Source organism: Anticarsia gemmatalis, chromosome 29 (genome assembly GCF_050436995.1).
Source record: "Anticarsia gemmatalis isolate Benzon Research Colony breed Stoneville strain chromosome 29, ilAntGemm2 primary, whole genome shotgun sequence".
NCBI classification, from domain to species: Eukaryota; Metazoa; Arthropoda; class Insecta; order Lepidoptera; family Erebidae; genus Anticarsia; species Anticarsia gemmatalis.
In genome coordinates, this window is record NC_134773.1 from 1,678,800 (window position 1) to 1,695,946 (window position 17,147).

General features: G+C 39.1%; 1 protein-coding gene across 1 annotated transcript; it reads right to left on the minus strand.

The window, feature by feature from the left end:
- Window positions 1-57: 57 nt before the first annotated feature.
- On the minus strand, window positions 58-16,440 carry LOC142985158 (transferrin-like). Its single transcript, XM_076133155.1, has 15 exons — window positions 16,281-16,440; window positions 11,413-11,503; window positions 10,740-10,876; window positions 9,405-9,553; window positions 8,765-8,909; window positions 8,005-8,207; window positions 7,404-7,546; window positions 6,467-6,645; window positions 5,473-5,713; window positions 4,487-4,647; window positions 3,871-4,016; window positions 3,479-3,548; window positions 2,181-2,291; window positions 1,412-1,553; window positions 58-1,021 (listed from the first exon to the last, which is right to left on the minus strand). Exons 1-15 carry the CDS (start codon window positions 16,342-16,344, stop codon window positions 694-696), a joined length of 2,310 nt encoding a protein of 769 aa, XP_075989270.1. The 5' UTR covers window positions 16,345-16,440; the 3' UTR covers window positions 58-693.
- Window positions 16,441-17,147: the final 707 nt, after the last annotated feature.

Consider the following 17,147-nt stretch of genomic DNA (forward strand, 5'->3'; position numbering starts at 1 on the left):
ATTTTTTTGTTTTAACTTTAAGACACGATTTTTATAAATAAAAATATATTTTATTAAAAAAAACTTTATTTAATCACAAAAATACAAATTTATTACATATGGTAACACAATGGCAGCATCTTACAAGTTTATAATGTTCATAAATTAAATTATGCTTACATTTCGACTACTCTGAACTAAGTACCTATTTCCAATATAACATAATGTATGAAATAATAATTAAAGTAATAAAAATACATACATACGTAACCCTAAAAATATGAACTAATAATTAAATGCAAAAAAAAACGTATTTAGAAAAAAAACTTCTTTTCCCGCCAAAAGAACTGTCATACTTGTCAAAACCTTACAAATTACGTTCGGATACACGCATCGAAAATATTTTTGGCGCAACGAACCGCCAATATTTTCAACACGATACAAATTTAACAATAGGGTAATTGACTGTATTAACAAAATTTATTAAACTTGTACTCGTAAAAGGTTCATTCAAAATGCCCATGCTATGATTTTTTTTAAACGTATAATTATTACACACAGAAACATTAAATTAGGCACTCATTTGATCACAACGGAAACTATCGTATTTCTATACGAAAATGTTTTTGACATTTCATAAAGAGTAGCTGATTTGACTGATAGTCAAGTACCCTATTCCGTTTATTACTAAAATAAAATGCAAGAATTATTCCACTAAGCGATTACAAACCTAGTAAGAATGGAGGTTACAATTAGAGCAATAACTGAATAGAAATTGCGACTAGCTGTGCCGGGCGCTGCGCCGGTGCAAGCTTGTAAATGTTCAAATAATTCAATATAGTTTCTTGCTGGGGCGTGTGTTGAAGCCCTAGTAGGTTCAGTCAGGCCAATAGTAGTGTCTTTGAACAATAAGTCCTTGTTTCCACCGAAAGGCGAGAATATCTCCAAATTGATTAATTGTCTCGCGTTAGCTGCGTTGTATCCGAAATACTCGTCTAGCGAATCGAATAGCACGTTCAGGCTGTTGTAGAATGGGTCGTTTCTGGGAAGAGAAAATAATACATTTCACTAACTGAATAAAAGTTTATGGTTATTTCCTTGCATTGATATATTGTATAATAAATAAAACGCATTAATGTCCCACTGGGCAAGGGTTTCCTTCCGTAATGAGGGAGGGGTTAGGCCTTGAGTCCACCACGCTGGCCGACTGTGAGTTGGGGACTTTGCATAAATTCAAGAACTGTTAAAGAACTCTCAGGTATGCAAGGTTGCATCACGATGTTTTCCTTAACCGTTGGAACAAGTGATAATTATTTCTAATACACACATAACTTCGAAAAGTCATTGGTGTGTTCGGGTTCGAACCTGCAACCTCTTGCGTGGGAGGTGCCAAATTAAACCACTCAAACATAAATAAATAAAGGAAATTTACCTTCTTGTCAAGACCTCAGCATCCACAACCAGGGTTAGAAGACAGGAATCAGGAATGTTGACTCCAGGAGTATCTGCGAGAGAGTTGTTCACGCACAGTGCACGGAAATCGTTGGCTTGGAGTCCCAGAGAGGTGAGGTGAGCTGGTGAAGAACAAAAAACATTTCAATAAATAAAGAAAAAATCGTACATTTTCAGACAAAAGAGTCCAAAAATATATCAATTAAATGTGAAAAATATCATATTCTTACACAGTGGGATAATGTAACTCGCCGAACATTAAGTTTAGTGTATCTTTTAAGAAGAACAGTGTTAGTTCTTTCCCTATCCACTTAGGGGCACTATTTGGACTCCTTCGAACCCGGCTTACAACAAAACGACACTTTTATTCTCATGAACTCGTGAAAGCCTACATCATAACATCTATCTGCATGCCAAATTTCAGCTCGATCCGTCCATTGTTTGGACTGTGCGTTGATAGATCACTATGTCAGTCAGTCACCTTTGAGTTATACCTCTAAAGATGTTGAGCAGCAATAAAACTTGTTTCAGAGTCGTTGCTAGCAGTCAGAAGCTTTAATGTCTGACAACCAGTCTTACCGAGAGGTATCGTGTTAGAAGCCAGGTAACTGTGTTGTGGAGGTCAGATAGACAGCCGCGCAGTAAAATATTGATATTCAGCTGCGTCCATTGAGACTGGAAGCCGACTCCAACATTGTTGGAAGGCTAGACTGATATGTACATTATAATAATAATAAATTGTAACTTACTTGAAATGCTTCTCATATTTAGGAAAGCGACATCATTGCTAGGATCAGCTAAGCACGCGAGAGAACCGTTGTTGCCGAAGAATTGGTTCGAATAGTCCCATGAGCAAACCTCTGTGGAAATAAAACAAAATACGGTGATACCCACTGAACAAATAGCTAGCGAATTTGACAGTGGAATTTCATATTTAATCTTCTTTATCTTGTGAGAGCTTGCTCATTAAATAACGTATTCGAAACATGAGAGTCTATCAGTAAAAAATACGGAGACGACCATTTCAAATACCACTATGCAGTCACCCATCTATGGAATGACCGCGCCAAGAGTCGCTTAACCCACAGATCGTTTACCGACTGGGTGGTCGTAAATGGAAACTTCAGGAGGAGAGGCGTAAGAAAGACATACACAGATGTCTTGTAAAAATGGTCTGTGCATACAATAATTTAGAATTTAGAAAATGAACTAGTTTTTCGTCGATTCAGAAACAAATATCATTTTGAGTAGCAGCACTATTACATTATTAGTGCGATATGTATATTTGTGGATAACCACTAAAATTACATAAAAATATTAGTGGATACTGACAAATATCTTTTAATTTCGCCTTCCAATTTTAATTTTCTTTATAATTTATAAAGAAATTCAAAACTGAAGGCTTTTTAAACTCTTAGTCGATATCTGAGCAATATTTTGTAATCCAAGACGTCTACGTCTACGTCTACGTCCACGACTACGTCCACGACTACGTCCACGACTACGTCCACGACTACGTCCACGACTACGTCCACGACTACGTCCACGACTACGTCCACGACTACGTCCACGACTACGTCCACGACTACGTCCACGACTACGTCCACGACTACGTCCACGACTACGTCCACGACTACGTCCACGACTACGTCCACGACTACGTCCACGACTACGTCCACGACTACGTCCACGACTACGTCCACGACTACGTCCACGACTACGTCCACGACTACGTCCACGACTACGTCCACGACTACGTCCACGACTACGTCCACGACTACGTCCACGACTACGTCCACGACTACGTCCACGACTACGTCCACGACTACGTCCACGACTACGTCCACGACTACGTCCACGACTACGTCCACGACTACGTCCACGACTACGTCCACGACTACGTCCACGACTACGTCCACGACTACGTCCACGACTACGTCCACGACTACGTCCACGACTACGTCCACGACTACGTCCACGACTACGTCCACGTCTGCGTCTGCGTCTGCGACTGCGACTACAGATTTATTTTATTTTAGTTACTTACGGTTGGAGAAGTTGCCCAAAACTGGGTAAGCCGGCTGGCATTGAGAGCAGAGCACGGACGAGTCGAATGACTGAAAAAGAAAAACATAATTATAAAAGTGTCTTTACTTTATGTGATATTACGCAATAAGTTTGTATTTAAATTTAAACACAAAAACAACTAACCTAATTGCATTATTCTTTTTTAATATGTTTGTAACTGTCGGGACAAAGTTTGTATAGGATGGATGAAATCAAAATTCGCACGGGAATAGAATAAATGGGACAAAAATTATACTATACCCGGACGAAGCCGGACCAGTACATTACGTAAGTACGTTACATTATTGTTTATTAAATTATCAAACTAATAAAAAGGCGGTTCTGTATGTATGTATAACTAGATATACTTACAGATCCATCAAAGATGGCATGAGAGGCATCACTGGCGCCGGGAGCGCAGGCGCCGTCGAAGAACTCGCCCACAACCTTCGCGTAGTCACACTCAGACTGAGGCAGCACGCCTCGCTGCTGGCCAGCGCGGACGAACGCCATGTATGCTGGACAAAATAGAGCAATAATCAATCCCACTGCTGGGCAAGACTCTCTTCCAGAATGAAGTGGGGGTGATGAAAATTTATACTCATTTTCGTTGTGCAGTGGTTGGGGTCGCCACGCCATTATAAGTGTGTCGGGAGATTGTCGTTCTATTCCCACACGGAACAAATATTTCTGCAGTTCACAAATAGTGATAGCATATTTGTAAAAAGTATATAAGATTAGAACAGGTTTACCTTTTAATATATGCTTATTGGCTACATAATGGTGGTTTGCAATAACCGTAGCACAAACGTGGGTTCAAATCACAACCGGGACTAATATTTGTGTGATGAGCACGAGTATCTGTTCAGAGCTTGTTAATGTATCTATATGTAGTTATTTGGTTACAGTACAAGCTCTGCTTAGTTTGGAATCAAATGACCGTGTGTGAGTTATCCAATGATATTTATTTATTATTTATTTCACTCACCAAGTCCTCCGAACTCCGGGAAGCAGGCCTTCTTGCCCCTCAGGTTCTCAAACCTGGTGATGTTCTCGCTGATGGTAGCGTTGTTCTTGACGAAGGCGGCCACCCTGTAGGACTCCGTCTGAGGGTTCTGTACCAACTTCACTGGGGTCAGCTTGTAGTGCCTGTGGAATAGGGGTACTTTTGAGATTCTAGTCTTTGTAGTGGTGTGTTTGGTAGTGTATGCGGTTGCCATGCCAGAAATTACAGGTTTGAATCCCATTTCGGTATTTATTTTTGCTTTACATTTGTTGTGTTAAGCAAATGGCTGTCCAAAATATGTTCATCATTATAAAGGGATAAATATTATAAGGAGAATAAAGGGAAATAAATAATACATAATTTAACTCATTAATGTCCCACAGCTGCTGGGCAAGGGTCTCCTCCCATAATGAGAGAGAGGTTAGGCCTTGAGTCCACCACGCTGGCCAAGCGCTGATTGGGGACTTTGCATACCTTCAAGAACTGTTCTAAAGAACTCTCAGGCATGCAAGGTTGCATCACGACGTTTTCCTTCACCGTTTGGACAAGTGATCATTATTTCTAATACACACATAACTTCCAAAAGTCATTGGTGTGTTGACTCGGGTTCGAACCTGCAACCACTCGTGCGGGAGATACCAACTTAAACCATTCGGCTATGACTCCCATCCTATTATTGTAATCAAATGAATGAGGCGCCCATAGCCAGTTGCGCTCACCGGTCGGTAAACGATCTGTGGGTTAAGCAACCATTGGTGCGGTCATTCCGTAGATGGGTGACCGCATAGTGGTATTTGAACTGTGCGTCTCAGAGGGGCACGTTAAAAGTCGGTCCCGGTTGTTGTCACCTAAGATAACAGTCGTTAAGCCACGTCAAAGGCCTCTCGGGCGGCTTGAACAACTTTGACACTAGGTTGACCACTAACCATACGATAAACAAACAAACAATCAAATGAATCAAAACTCACTGTCTAGCGATGTATCCATAATTAGCACCAGCAGAGATAAAGTCTGCCTTATCATCCTTAATGTCTGATAGGCACTCGAAGATGTTCTCCCCCCTCTGACAGGAGATGGGTGGTTGGATGCCCAAGATGTGGGAGGCTGATCGCACCCAGTTGCATTTCTCCAGCTCGGCGGCAGAGAGGACACACCAGCGGCGCGCTGGGATGCAAGTGGGAGTGGAGTCCACTGTGGAGACGGGGCGAACTGGAAGAGAAAAAAATTAAATCAAAATCAAATCATTTATTCATATAGGTCAAATGCTGCCACTTATGATAGTCAATGATACAGAGAGTGAATGTACCGCCAGTTCGGAAGGTAGGGCCAATGAGAAGAATAGTTAAGTTGACTTCCACAGTGCACTGATAGCCGAATAGTACAGTGTTGGCCAAGTGGTATAAGTTCCCTTCCACGCAAGTGATCGATGGTTCGTACACGAGGCAACACAACAATGAATTTTCAAGTTATGTGTGTATTAGAAATAATGATCACTTGTTCCAACAGTGAAGGAAAACATCATGACATCAACCTTGCATGCTTTAAATCAGTTTTGGAGTATTAGGTAAGTCGTTACTCCGCACTTTGGCAGCATAAAGGACTTAAGGCTTGAACCCCATCCCATCACTGTCCTAGCGTTACATGAACAAGTTACATTAAATAAATATTAATTAATGAAATAAAGATTAGAAGTCTTCGGTAAGACTGGTTGTCAGACTTTCAAGCTTCTGACTGCTAACGACTGTCGAAGATCTTTGAAATGACAGCCGGGACCCACAATTTAAGCTTTACTTTATTACAACGTTGATAAAAGCAAAACTCGGAGGAGCTCGATATGTATAAGCTGGTCACCCATCCACATAACAACCTCGGCAGGCGTAGCTTAACCTCAGAAATCGGTCCGCGCGGCTATTGTTAACTAAGCCACGAGCTCCTCTTAACAAAAATAATGGTTACACTTACTGGCTTGAGTATAGTTCAGTGGGAAGATCGGAGCATCTTCGAAGACGACGCGCGCACTGGCACCTCCTGCCGGCGTCACGACGGCGTTGTAGAAGATGGACTGCCAGCTGTTGCTGCCAGGGTCTGCACCTTCCGGCCACCAGGTCCTCAGGCTCGTGAGGAGGGTCTGTGCTACGTCGCTGTGGAAAAGAAAAATTATTAATTGAAACGTAAACGATCTGCAGGTTAAGCAACCATTGGTCGGGTCATTTCAAGGATGGATTTTTATTTTTATTTCTCAACTGATATATCTCAACAGCCGCGCGGATCGATCTCTGAGGTTAACCTACGCTTGCCGAGATTGTTGTATGGATGGGTGACCGACTTATACATTTCGAGGTCCTCTGTGTTTCAGAAGGCACGTTAAATTATGGGTCCCGGCTGTCATTTTAAAATAATTTTGACAGTCGTTAACGAAAAGTAGTCAGAAGCCCGAAAGGTTGTAAGATTTTCTAGATTTCTTAATATGAATAATTCTGTGTATTTCCAAATTAAGTAACTCTATCGAACAGGCTACCGTCAGCTGCATCGCTGATGTTCTATATTCTGAATGTTATGCTAGAGAATATTTCTCGGTAAGTACACTTTTATTAGGTCGGGGAAAAAGTCTTTTCGCATTATAGTATGTATGAACTTGTAATAAAATCTCTTTGGGTTCAAGAATCACAAATGAGTACACGGTTCATTAGGTTTCTTTCAGTGAGCTCGTGAGGTACCCAAATATCGAGCTTTTTTGTGTAAGGTCAATCTGGGTAACTTTGATTCATTTGGGTAACATTGACAGTGGGAATATGAACTAGTTTCGATTATTTTTTCTTATGAAACCAACTCAAGCTTATACCTTTACATAAGGCTCTATATTAAGTTGTTACACTATAGTTAGACGGAAGGTACTTACGCATGAGCGACGATGGTGCCCCAGGGCTGTCTGACGAGGGCGCAGGGCGAGATGCTGTTGCCGAGAGTCTCAGTGGTCAGAGGAGCGAGGGTACCGTTGCTGCACAGCACGGAGAAGAAACTTGCGTCTTGTGGGTTACGGATCTGAAAGAAAAAATAACAATGATTAATCAATGTATTTATTAAACTAGCGGGCGGCCGTGACGCGTTGACAGTCGGGAACCACAATTTAACGTGCCATTCGAACACGAAAGAACTCGATGTGTATAAAGTGGTCGCCTATCCACAGAAAAACCTCGACAAGTGTAGCTTAACTTTAGAGATCGATCCGCGCGGCTGTTGTTAACTAAGCCACGAGCTACTCTAAGCATCTAGGGATTACTAGCATACATATTAGCTCCGAGAAAAAATATGAACTTGTAATAAAATCTTTTCTCTACACAAAAAAACTCGATATTTGGGTACCTCACGAGTTTACTGAAAGAAACCTAATGAACCGGGTACTCATTTGTGATTCTTGAAGCCAAAGAGATTTTATTACAAGTTCATACATACTGTAATGCGAAAAGACTTTTACCCCGACCTAATAAAAGTGTACTCACCGAGAAATATTCTCTAGCGTGTTGCCAGGCGACGTATGCTACTGCTGGCTGGGCGCCATTGCCGTTAACCCTCAGACACTCCAGGGCCTGGATGTGTCTGTTCTGGTTGTTGGCTCCGGCGATGGACACCCCCATGTCGATGGTGTACCGCGAACAGCCGGAGTCGGGGCCGCAGAGAGAGCACAGACTTGGGAAGCGGGCCTCTGAAAAATTAACAATTTATATTAGTTTATTCATAGTTAGTGGTCAACCTAGTGTCAAGTCATTGGCATGACTTAATGACTGTTGTCTTAATTGACAACAACCGGGACTTTTTACGTGACCACCAAAGCAATAGACGCTCATTTCAAATTGCGCTAGGCGGACCTATCTGTCGAATAATCGCGGCGACGGTTACTTAACCTACTGATTATTTACCGACCGGTGAGCACAACTAGCTTGGGGCACTTACACGTACAAAATGACTAAGTTTTTTTATAACGTGGCTAGTGGCCAGCCCCGGTTAAGCCAGAGTTACGTCAGGGTAATCCTCAATATTATAAGCTGAAAACCGTCGTCTAAAATCGCACTTTATACTGAACAATTTCGTATGAAAATATATTTAGCACATTTTGAGTTTATAAGGTCTGAAACTGCTCTGTTGCGGACACACAGCACATTGCGCGTCCGTTTAATGAGGGCTTCAGAGATGCCCCAGCAGCCAAAATGACAATATGGCAGCTATATCAAAAGGTTAAAATGAATTCTAAACTAAACTTACTAAGAGCAGCATCAACAGTCGCGTTGGCGCTCCAGGAGCCAGGTCTGCAACCAGATGAGAAGAATCTGCTGATGGTCTCCACCTCCACCTCTTCAGCCGTCTTCCCGGAGGTCTGGATGTCATGGCAGCGGTCTGTGCGAGCAGCCTGGGTACGAGAAAAATATATTTTTATTGGTGTATGGAAAATTCTATACGTTGTGTACATAATATATTACGCATGTTATAGCTAAAGGCGTGTGTAGGGGTATATGAAATACTGGGTGTATTTCATATAACTTTGCTTACACAACAAATACTTTTGACTTTAAATAATAAAATAGTTTCTTGATAGCTCTTCTCATAAGGCTCTACCCCCTTTCCGAGCTAGTGGTAGATTCAGTAATTGTAACGACTATCATAAGTGTCAATATTTGACCTAAATTAATTGATAAATAAGAATAAAGAATTTGAGAAAATAGCTGTTTCGTTAGTACATACATACATAATATCGCGTCTGTTTCACATGAAAGGCTGAATAAATATAATAAATTCACGTAGAAAAGACTTGTAGAAGTAGCTCGAACCGGAAATCGTACATGCACACTACCTAGACCACAGAGACAGCTACCAGAATTACAAGAAAACAAGTTCAAACACTTACTAGCTCTTCCAAAGTCTTCAATACTCTGGGCGACCACCTAAACTCGGTCTGGTCGAGGCCAGGGTGACAGTAGACTCCTCCACGAAGACCCTCCAGGCCATTGGTGTGGTTTGAAGGTACTATGGCCACCGCTTCGAAGGCATAGGGATCTGAAAGAGAAGTAAATTTTAGAATAACGCCATCTATCGGGGAGGAGAAGTACTTTTATATATGATTATGTTTTGTAAAGGTTATGGATGTGAATTAAGGCAAATGCTATCTATTGAGAGAAAATGGAGCTAAAATTCGAATATGAGTGACAATAAGTTGTATGTTTGTGAACTTTCTCGCCAAAAATAATAAACAAATTGTGATAAAATTTTCCATACAGATAGTTTATAACCTGGGTTACCACATAGATAACCCAGGTTATAAACTATCTCTCTATCATCTATCATCTAGATACTCTTTGCCCCGGAAAATCTTTTCACTTTCAACGAAATTGGGAGTAGAATCTTACTATACTCGGACCATTGCAATAATACAAACAAATGAAAATGGAGTACAGGAAATTTAAGTTCCGGTTGAACTCACTAGATGGCGTTGATTCACATTATGAGTAAAATTTTCTAAGAAGTTTTTATTCGTCATAGTAACTGCAGTTGCAAAATGACGTCACAGTGACGTCATACGTTGAAAATGTCATGATATATTATTATCAGTGATTCTTTTAAAGATAAACATTATGTTTTTATTGATTTCCTGCATTCAGTACCATAGTTCTGACTAACTTTAAAAAATGGCTGACAAATTGGGTATTTCCTTCTTTTTCCAATTTGACTAAAAATATTAGGTAGGAAACGACAAATTCATGCAATGACACACTTAAAGATCTAAGACCTCTAGGACTAATAGGTCACCTCGCCGCAATAACTGCAGCGCCGCGTGTGGTGGGTTCCAATCACACCCGGGACTAATATTTGTGTGATGAGCACGAGTATCTGTTCTGAGTTTGTTAATGTATCTATATAAGTATGTATTTACAAGTATATAAGTATGTTTATCACTTATTTGGTTTCAGAACAAGCTCTGCTTAGTTTGGAATCAAATGACCGTGTGTGAGTTGTCCAATGATATTTATTTATTTACTAGCTGACCCGGCAAAAGTAGTTTTGCCATAAAAATTAAAAAAGAGTGTCACTTAGGGGCATGAAAAATAGATGTTGGCCGATTCTCAGACCTAGTCAATATGCTCACGAAATTTCATGAGAATCGGTCAAGCCGTTTCGGAGGAGCACGGTAACGAAAACTGTGACGCGAGAATTTTATATATTAGATTTATTTTTATTCTCTTACCAAGTTTATTGGCATCCCTGATAGTAGCGATGACTCTATGATTGTTCGGTTGTCTCTGGCCAATGAGGATTGTCTCTTCCTCGGAGAAGTAGCCGATATCAGCTTCTTTTGTCGCTAACTTCAGTGCACAGTCCACTCTGAAATGCAAAGCATGGTCATTTATCTATATAAGTATGTATTTAGAAGTACATAAGTATGTTTATCAGGTTGGTTACCATAGTACAAGCTCTGCTTAGTTAGGAATCAATGACCGTGTGTGAGTTGTCCAATAATATTTATTTATTTTTAGAGTTCTATATCCAAAGGGTAAAAATTTATTAAGACTATCTTACTATCTCTTTAAGTTTATTATGAACTGCAAGTTAAACACAGTGGTTTCAAGTTTCAGGTTATATATCCTTCGGTAAGACTGGTTGTCAGACTTTCAAGCTTTTAACTACTGTTAATTACTGTCAAAGATCTTCGAAAATAACAGCCGAGACCCACAATTTAACATTTCTTTCGAAGCACGGAGGAACTCGGAATGTAAAATACGGACACCTATCCACAAAACATTCCCGGTAAGCGTAGCTTGACCTCAGAGATCCGTGCGGCTGTTTTAGCCCAGAGGTTTCTCTGTACTTTTCTGTAACAAAGGCTTATGATGGGCTGGTAAAAGACTGGTGATAATTACCTGGATTCTAGTTGCGTGCAAGACACTTGACTGTCGTCTTTGGCGATGCTCTGACATACAGAAGGCTGGATTCCTTGCACACATACTTTGTCTGAAATAAAAATAAGAAATCGTTAAATTTTAATATACTAGCAAGCACATGATAGGCGATTGAAAAGAATAACCTCAAATTCTTTCTTTTTTAAAAACAACTCCTGCACTCAGCATTGCTCTTGTGTCGCGGGTACTTTTACAAACATACAAACAACGGACACAAAATGCAACCAGACCCGAAAAAAATATTTGTGGATTGCACAAATAATTGTTCCGTGTGGGAATCGAATCCACGACCACCAGACGCAATACATATTGAACGTCTGCAGACGCTCAGGGGGGCTATCGCGCATTTCAGTTGAAAACTATTTGAAAGCCACTATGCTGTACATTGTTTTCTCCCTTAGATTATAGTGATGAAAACGTTACATCAAAGCAGCAATGTACTGAATAGAGACCATCAATTTGACATACACTAGTTGTCAACTAAGATATACGTGATACGCATACAGTCACCTTATGGGACATAAGTTTTTTTACCAAAACGCCAAAAATACCAAGATTTAGTTAAAAAATTCAATAATTTTCCTTTAAATTTGTTCGGCTTATCTGTACACAGTCATATGACTTGGAAACTTATTGGTTTTTGATAAACGATAACGCCAAGGCGTGCCACTGACTCATGCTATTAAAATAACATTGAATTATTTTATGAGCAATAACAATATGGTATACTGTATAGTAACTAAGGGCAGCGGCACTGAAGATTTTTTAACGTTTAAACACGAAACTTGGGTAACCAGTAGAGTTGTAACCGTACTCTGAAACTCTGTTTGTATATTTGTAAAAGTCACCACGACACAAGAGCTATTCTAAGTGCGGGAGCTGTATTTTTAACTATTAAAAAAGAACAATAGTATGTATTTTTTCATCATGGATACTTAAATCATTCTCTATATCATAAGTCTGTGCTCTTTATTTACCCTCTCGATAATTCAACAATCGGATGTGCTCTATTTCGTTAAATAAAAGTTGGTGACATTAGTGCCCAACTTCAAAGATCATATCATACCTACTTATACTTGAAAATCAACAAATCCTGCCGAATTCCGGCGTTCCAGCTTTAAATTTGGGCAAACCGACTAAAAACCTGTGTTCCTTCCACAGTCACCATAAGGTGGGCAGGACGCGGTACCTCCAATTGGATACTCCGCGTTCCTAGTCACACACCCTACCGACCACGCCACAGGGGCACTTTGTACTCTAGACTTATGAGTGCTTCATGTTTAAGATTATCCGAAGCTATTACATCATTTATAAATTTAACTAATATCTATATTATTTGTAGCCCAAATTCGATATCTAGCACTTATCAGTCGCGCCCTGAAGGTCACATTTACTCGTATCGGTATTTATCAGTTATCTTCAATGGTATTCCAGATTATGTATCTATTACTAAGAGTTTAGTTTTAAAAATCGTTATTTTAAATAATTCCCAGTATTATGTTTATTGTATAGACAAATCGTGGAATAGTAAATATTATTACATTAATTTCTCTTTGAAAAGGCAACTATTACAAAAATAATGTACTAAGGAACTTTACAAAAATGTACGAAACATAGTTAGTACGAAACATCCATACTAATATTATAAATGCGAAAGTAACTCTGTCTGTCTGTCTGTCTGTCTGTCTGTCTGTCTGCTACTCAATCACGTCTAAACTACTGAACCAATTTGCATGAAATTTGGTATGGAGATATTTTGGTACCCGAGAAAGGACATAGGCTACTTTTTACCCCGGGAAAATGACGCATTTCCCGGGAAAATTCAGAAAATTCAACGAAGTCGCGAGAAATCAATATTATAATGACATTGAATTAACAAAATTCCGTTGCCATGGCAACTGTTTTAATGGCGGGTATGCCTTAGCGCGACTTCGTTATGCTAAGAGATATAAATAATTTTGAGAATATTTTTCGTGACAAAAAAAGCATATTTTATATCATCACGCTATGACCAATAGGAGCAGAAGAGGTAACAGTAAAAAGTGTTACAAAAACATGGAACATTCTGACCCATTCTCTCTTATGTGACGCAAGCGAAGTTGCGCGGGTCAGCTAGTATACATATATAAGTTTTGTGCTACCACAGTTCACGTGGACTTTAGTTTTCTTGTTTTCACAGTAATTTATTTTGTTGATCTTTCATTTAAACGTTTTCCCCTTTTTTATCCCCCTCAGGAAGGATTTGCTAAGTTCCTCTCTTGCCCCCGGTTTCTGAGTACATTTAGCGGTAGTTTATCTATTCAATAGTGTTTTTTTGTATGAGTTTTAACGCTATTATATAAACTGCGGCTAAATGTACCTCAGAAACCGGGAGTTAGTGCTTTTCTACACTTGCAAAGGAATGTTCATAGCAAATGTCAAGTTTGTACGCTCAGTAGTTTCGACTGTGCGTTGTCCATCAGTCAGTCAGAAACGGAAGAGATTTATTAATTAATATGAATTTAACGTTAATATAAATAAACAGTATAAAGCAAAGTCGCTTACCGCGTCTGTCTCTACGTCTGTAGGTGTGTATGCTTAGATCTTTAAAACTACACAACGGATTTTGATGCGGTTTTGTGTAAACACATAGAGTGGTTTAAAAAGAAGGTTTTATTTTTAGAAAATAACTATTTAAATCGGGTTAAGCCGGGGCCGCTAGGTTGTAATATCTATACTAATGTTATAAAGCTGAAGAGTTTCTTTGTTTGTTTGTTTGACCGCGCTACTCTCAGGATCTACTGGTAAATTATTTCAGTGTTAGATAGCCCATTTATCGAGGAAGGCTATATGCTAAATAACATCACGCTAGGGCCATCAGGAACGGAGTAGCAACAAAAAATGTTACAAAAACGGGGAAAATTATGACCCATTCTTTCTTATGTGACGCAAGCGAAGTTGCGCGGCTCAGCTAGTTTCTAAATATTTTAAAAATTATACTTTGGAAAGAAGTAATTTTGTCTTGGCGTTTATAAACAGTCATGGCTGATTCACTGTTTCTTATAAACAAGATATCGCTATCAACGATCAAGTTGGTCAACATTTACATTATTTTTATCTTTATTTTGCACTTTGCCATTATTTTACTGCATTGCATAATCTGTGCTTCAATTTTGAAAATGAATTCCTTTTCTTATCGCTTCTTATATTATTTAGTAATTATAATGTTCTTCTAGCCAATATTTAGCTACTTTAACATCTAATGCCGTTATATGCATAGGTGCCTATGCCATAAAGAGATCTAGGCAGATGTCTGGGTTGAGCCAAAAATTTAATCGTAAGTATTTCTGTATAGAAGTTATTAGTGAATAGACCGGTGTTACAAAGTTGAGGTCGAAGACCTCCGTGCCTCGGAGAGCACGTAAAGCCGTCGGTCCTGCGCCTGACCTCTCACTGGTCGTGTCTATCGTCCCGAACTATGAGAGTTAGAGATAAGAAAGTGTACCTGTGTATTGTACACACACTTGGACACTTTAAAAAAAATTGCACCATTGGCTAGTTTCAATGAAATTGGCCGCCGTGGCGGCATTTTGGTTACTAGCTGACCCGCGCAACTTTGCTTGCGTCACATAAGTGAGAATGGGTGATTGTTTTTCCCGCTTTTGTAACATTATTTTACTGGTACTCTGCTCCTATTGGTCGTAGCGTGATGATATATAGCCTATAGCCTTCCTCGATAAATGGGCTATCTAACACTGAATTTTTTTTTCAAATCGGACCAGTAGTTCCTGAGATTAGTGTGTTAAAACCAACAAACAAACTCTTCAGCTTTATAATATTAGTATAGATGAAGACATTATTTATTAGTCAAGCGCGATTAGCGCGTGCTACAAGCGTGTTATGTGTGGCTCAAGTCCTTGTATTATTATATAAATATATAATTTTATGACCTGATTGTACGCTAATCAGTAATCGATTGAAACTCTTTACATTAACATGATTATACACTCTCGCGACTTGTACACATATTAAAATGTAACGGGTCTTAAACGCGATTGAAAATTAAAGGTTAGGATACCTTGAGTGGTGAGAGACCATAATACGGGAGTGACTGTGACCATGGTCGATGTAATGCGAAATCGAAATCGAAACTTCGGGTAAACAAATAAGGTTTTCTATTTAAAATAGCTTTTAAGATTTTGATTAATCCATTAATCACCCATCTATGAAATAGCCGAATAACCAACCGTAAACTTGGTTCAAAGTTCATTATTATTAACGTTTTAAATCGTCCCACTGCTGGGCAAAGGCTTTCCTATATAAGTATCTGACTATGATTTTCAATATAACTATCTTTTAAACAAATTATATTCATATACAAATGCTTTATTCCAATAGCATAGGAAAAGACCAAAGATGTTCACAGAACACCACTTATTTCTTGTACTTCTAAAAACCAACTTTGTAAGAAAAAATACATACATTTAATTTAACTTTAACCCCGAAATACGCACAAATACGTCAGTATTTAATATTTATTCACATATAATGTTATCGTTTAAAAAACCGTTGCACAAATCCAACACGATATCAATAAAAAGGTCCGCCATTTTAAATTTTATCATCAACTTTTTTCTATACAAAAATCAATCAGCCTAGTCTTCCAACTATGTTGGAGTCGGCTTCCAGTCTCACTGGATGCAGCTGAATACCAGTATTTTACATTCAGCGACTGTCTATCGGACCACAACCCAGTTACCTGAGTTATAACACGATACCGTTAAACTAGTTGGCAGACTTTCAAGCTTTTTTTTTATACACAAATATTATATATTATTCTATATACTCACAGTTATTTTGTGCCGACGCAGCGCCAACTATAAAAGCAATGAGAAAAACTTCCTTGAACCCCATATTGTAGCACTAAACACTTTGATCCGACATGAACCGACTCAAGCCTTCGACACGATACACCACAATGCCTAGCCGAGTTACAAAGTACCTATGTAGTTTATACGAACGTATCTTATCTATGTTTCGAAATTCAGCGTAAAGGTAGGTGATATAACGGCTGATAACGTGATAAGAGGACGTAAAGAGCTCTTTAGGGCGGCGTACCACAGGGCGCGACGCTCGGTACTGACCTTGATGAAAATTTAACTATCTGGATTCATTCGGCGAAATTTTATTTGCGAAATGGTCGTTTGAATGTTGAGTTATGTTTGTAGAGATTTTTAGGAGGTAATTTTAATTTGTTAATGGATTTATCTATACTAATATTATAAAGCTGAAGAGTTTGTTTGTTTGATTGTTTGTTTGTTTGATTGTTTGTTTGTTTGTTTGTTTGAACACGCTAATCTCAGGAACTACTGGTCCGATTTAAAAAAATATTTTAGTTTTAGATAGCCCATTTATCGAGGAAGGCTATAGGCTATATAACATCACGCTACGGTCATGAGGAGCGGAGTAGCAACGAAAAATGATACAAAAACGGGGAAAATTTTGATTGACCCATTCTCTTAGGTGACGCAAGCGAAGTTGCGCGGGTCAGCTAGTACATAGATAAAATCACACCTTGTTCTTGTAGGAGTAGACAGAATTAAAATATGGATTAAGATAATAGATATATGGTAGTTTTTATAACAATGTTTATTAATTACCTCTGTGATCTCGGTAGAAGAGTATACCACGATGTCTCGGGTTAAATTACACGGTTC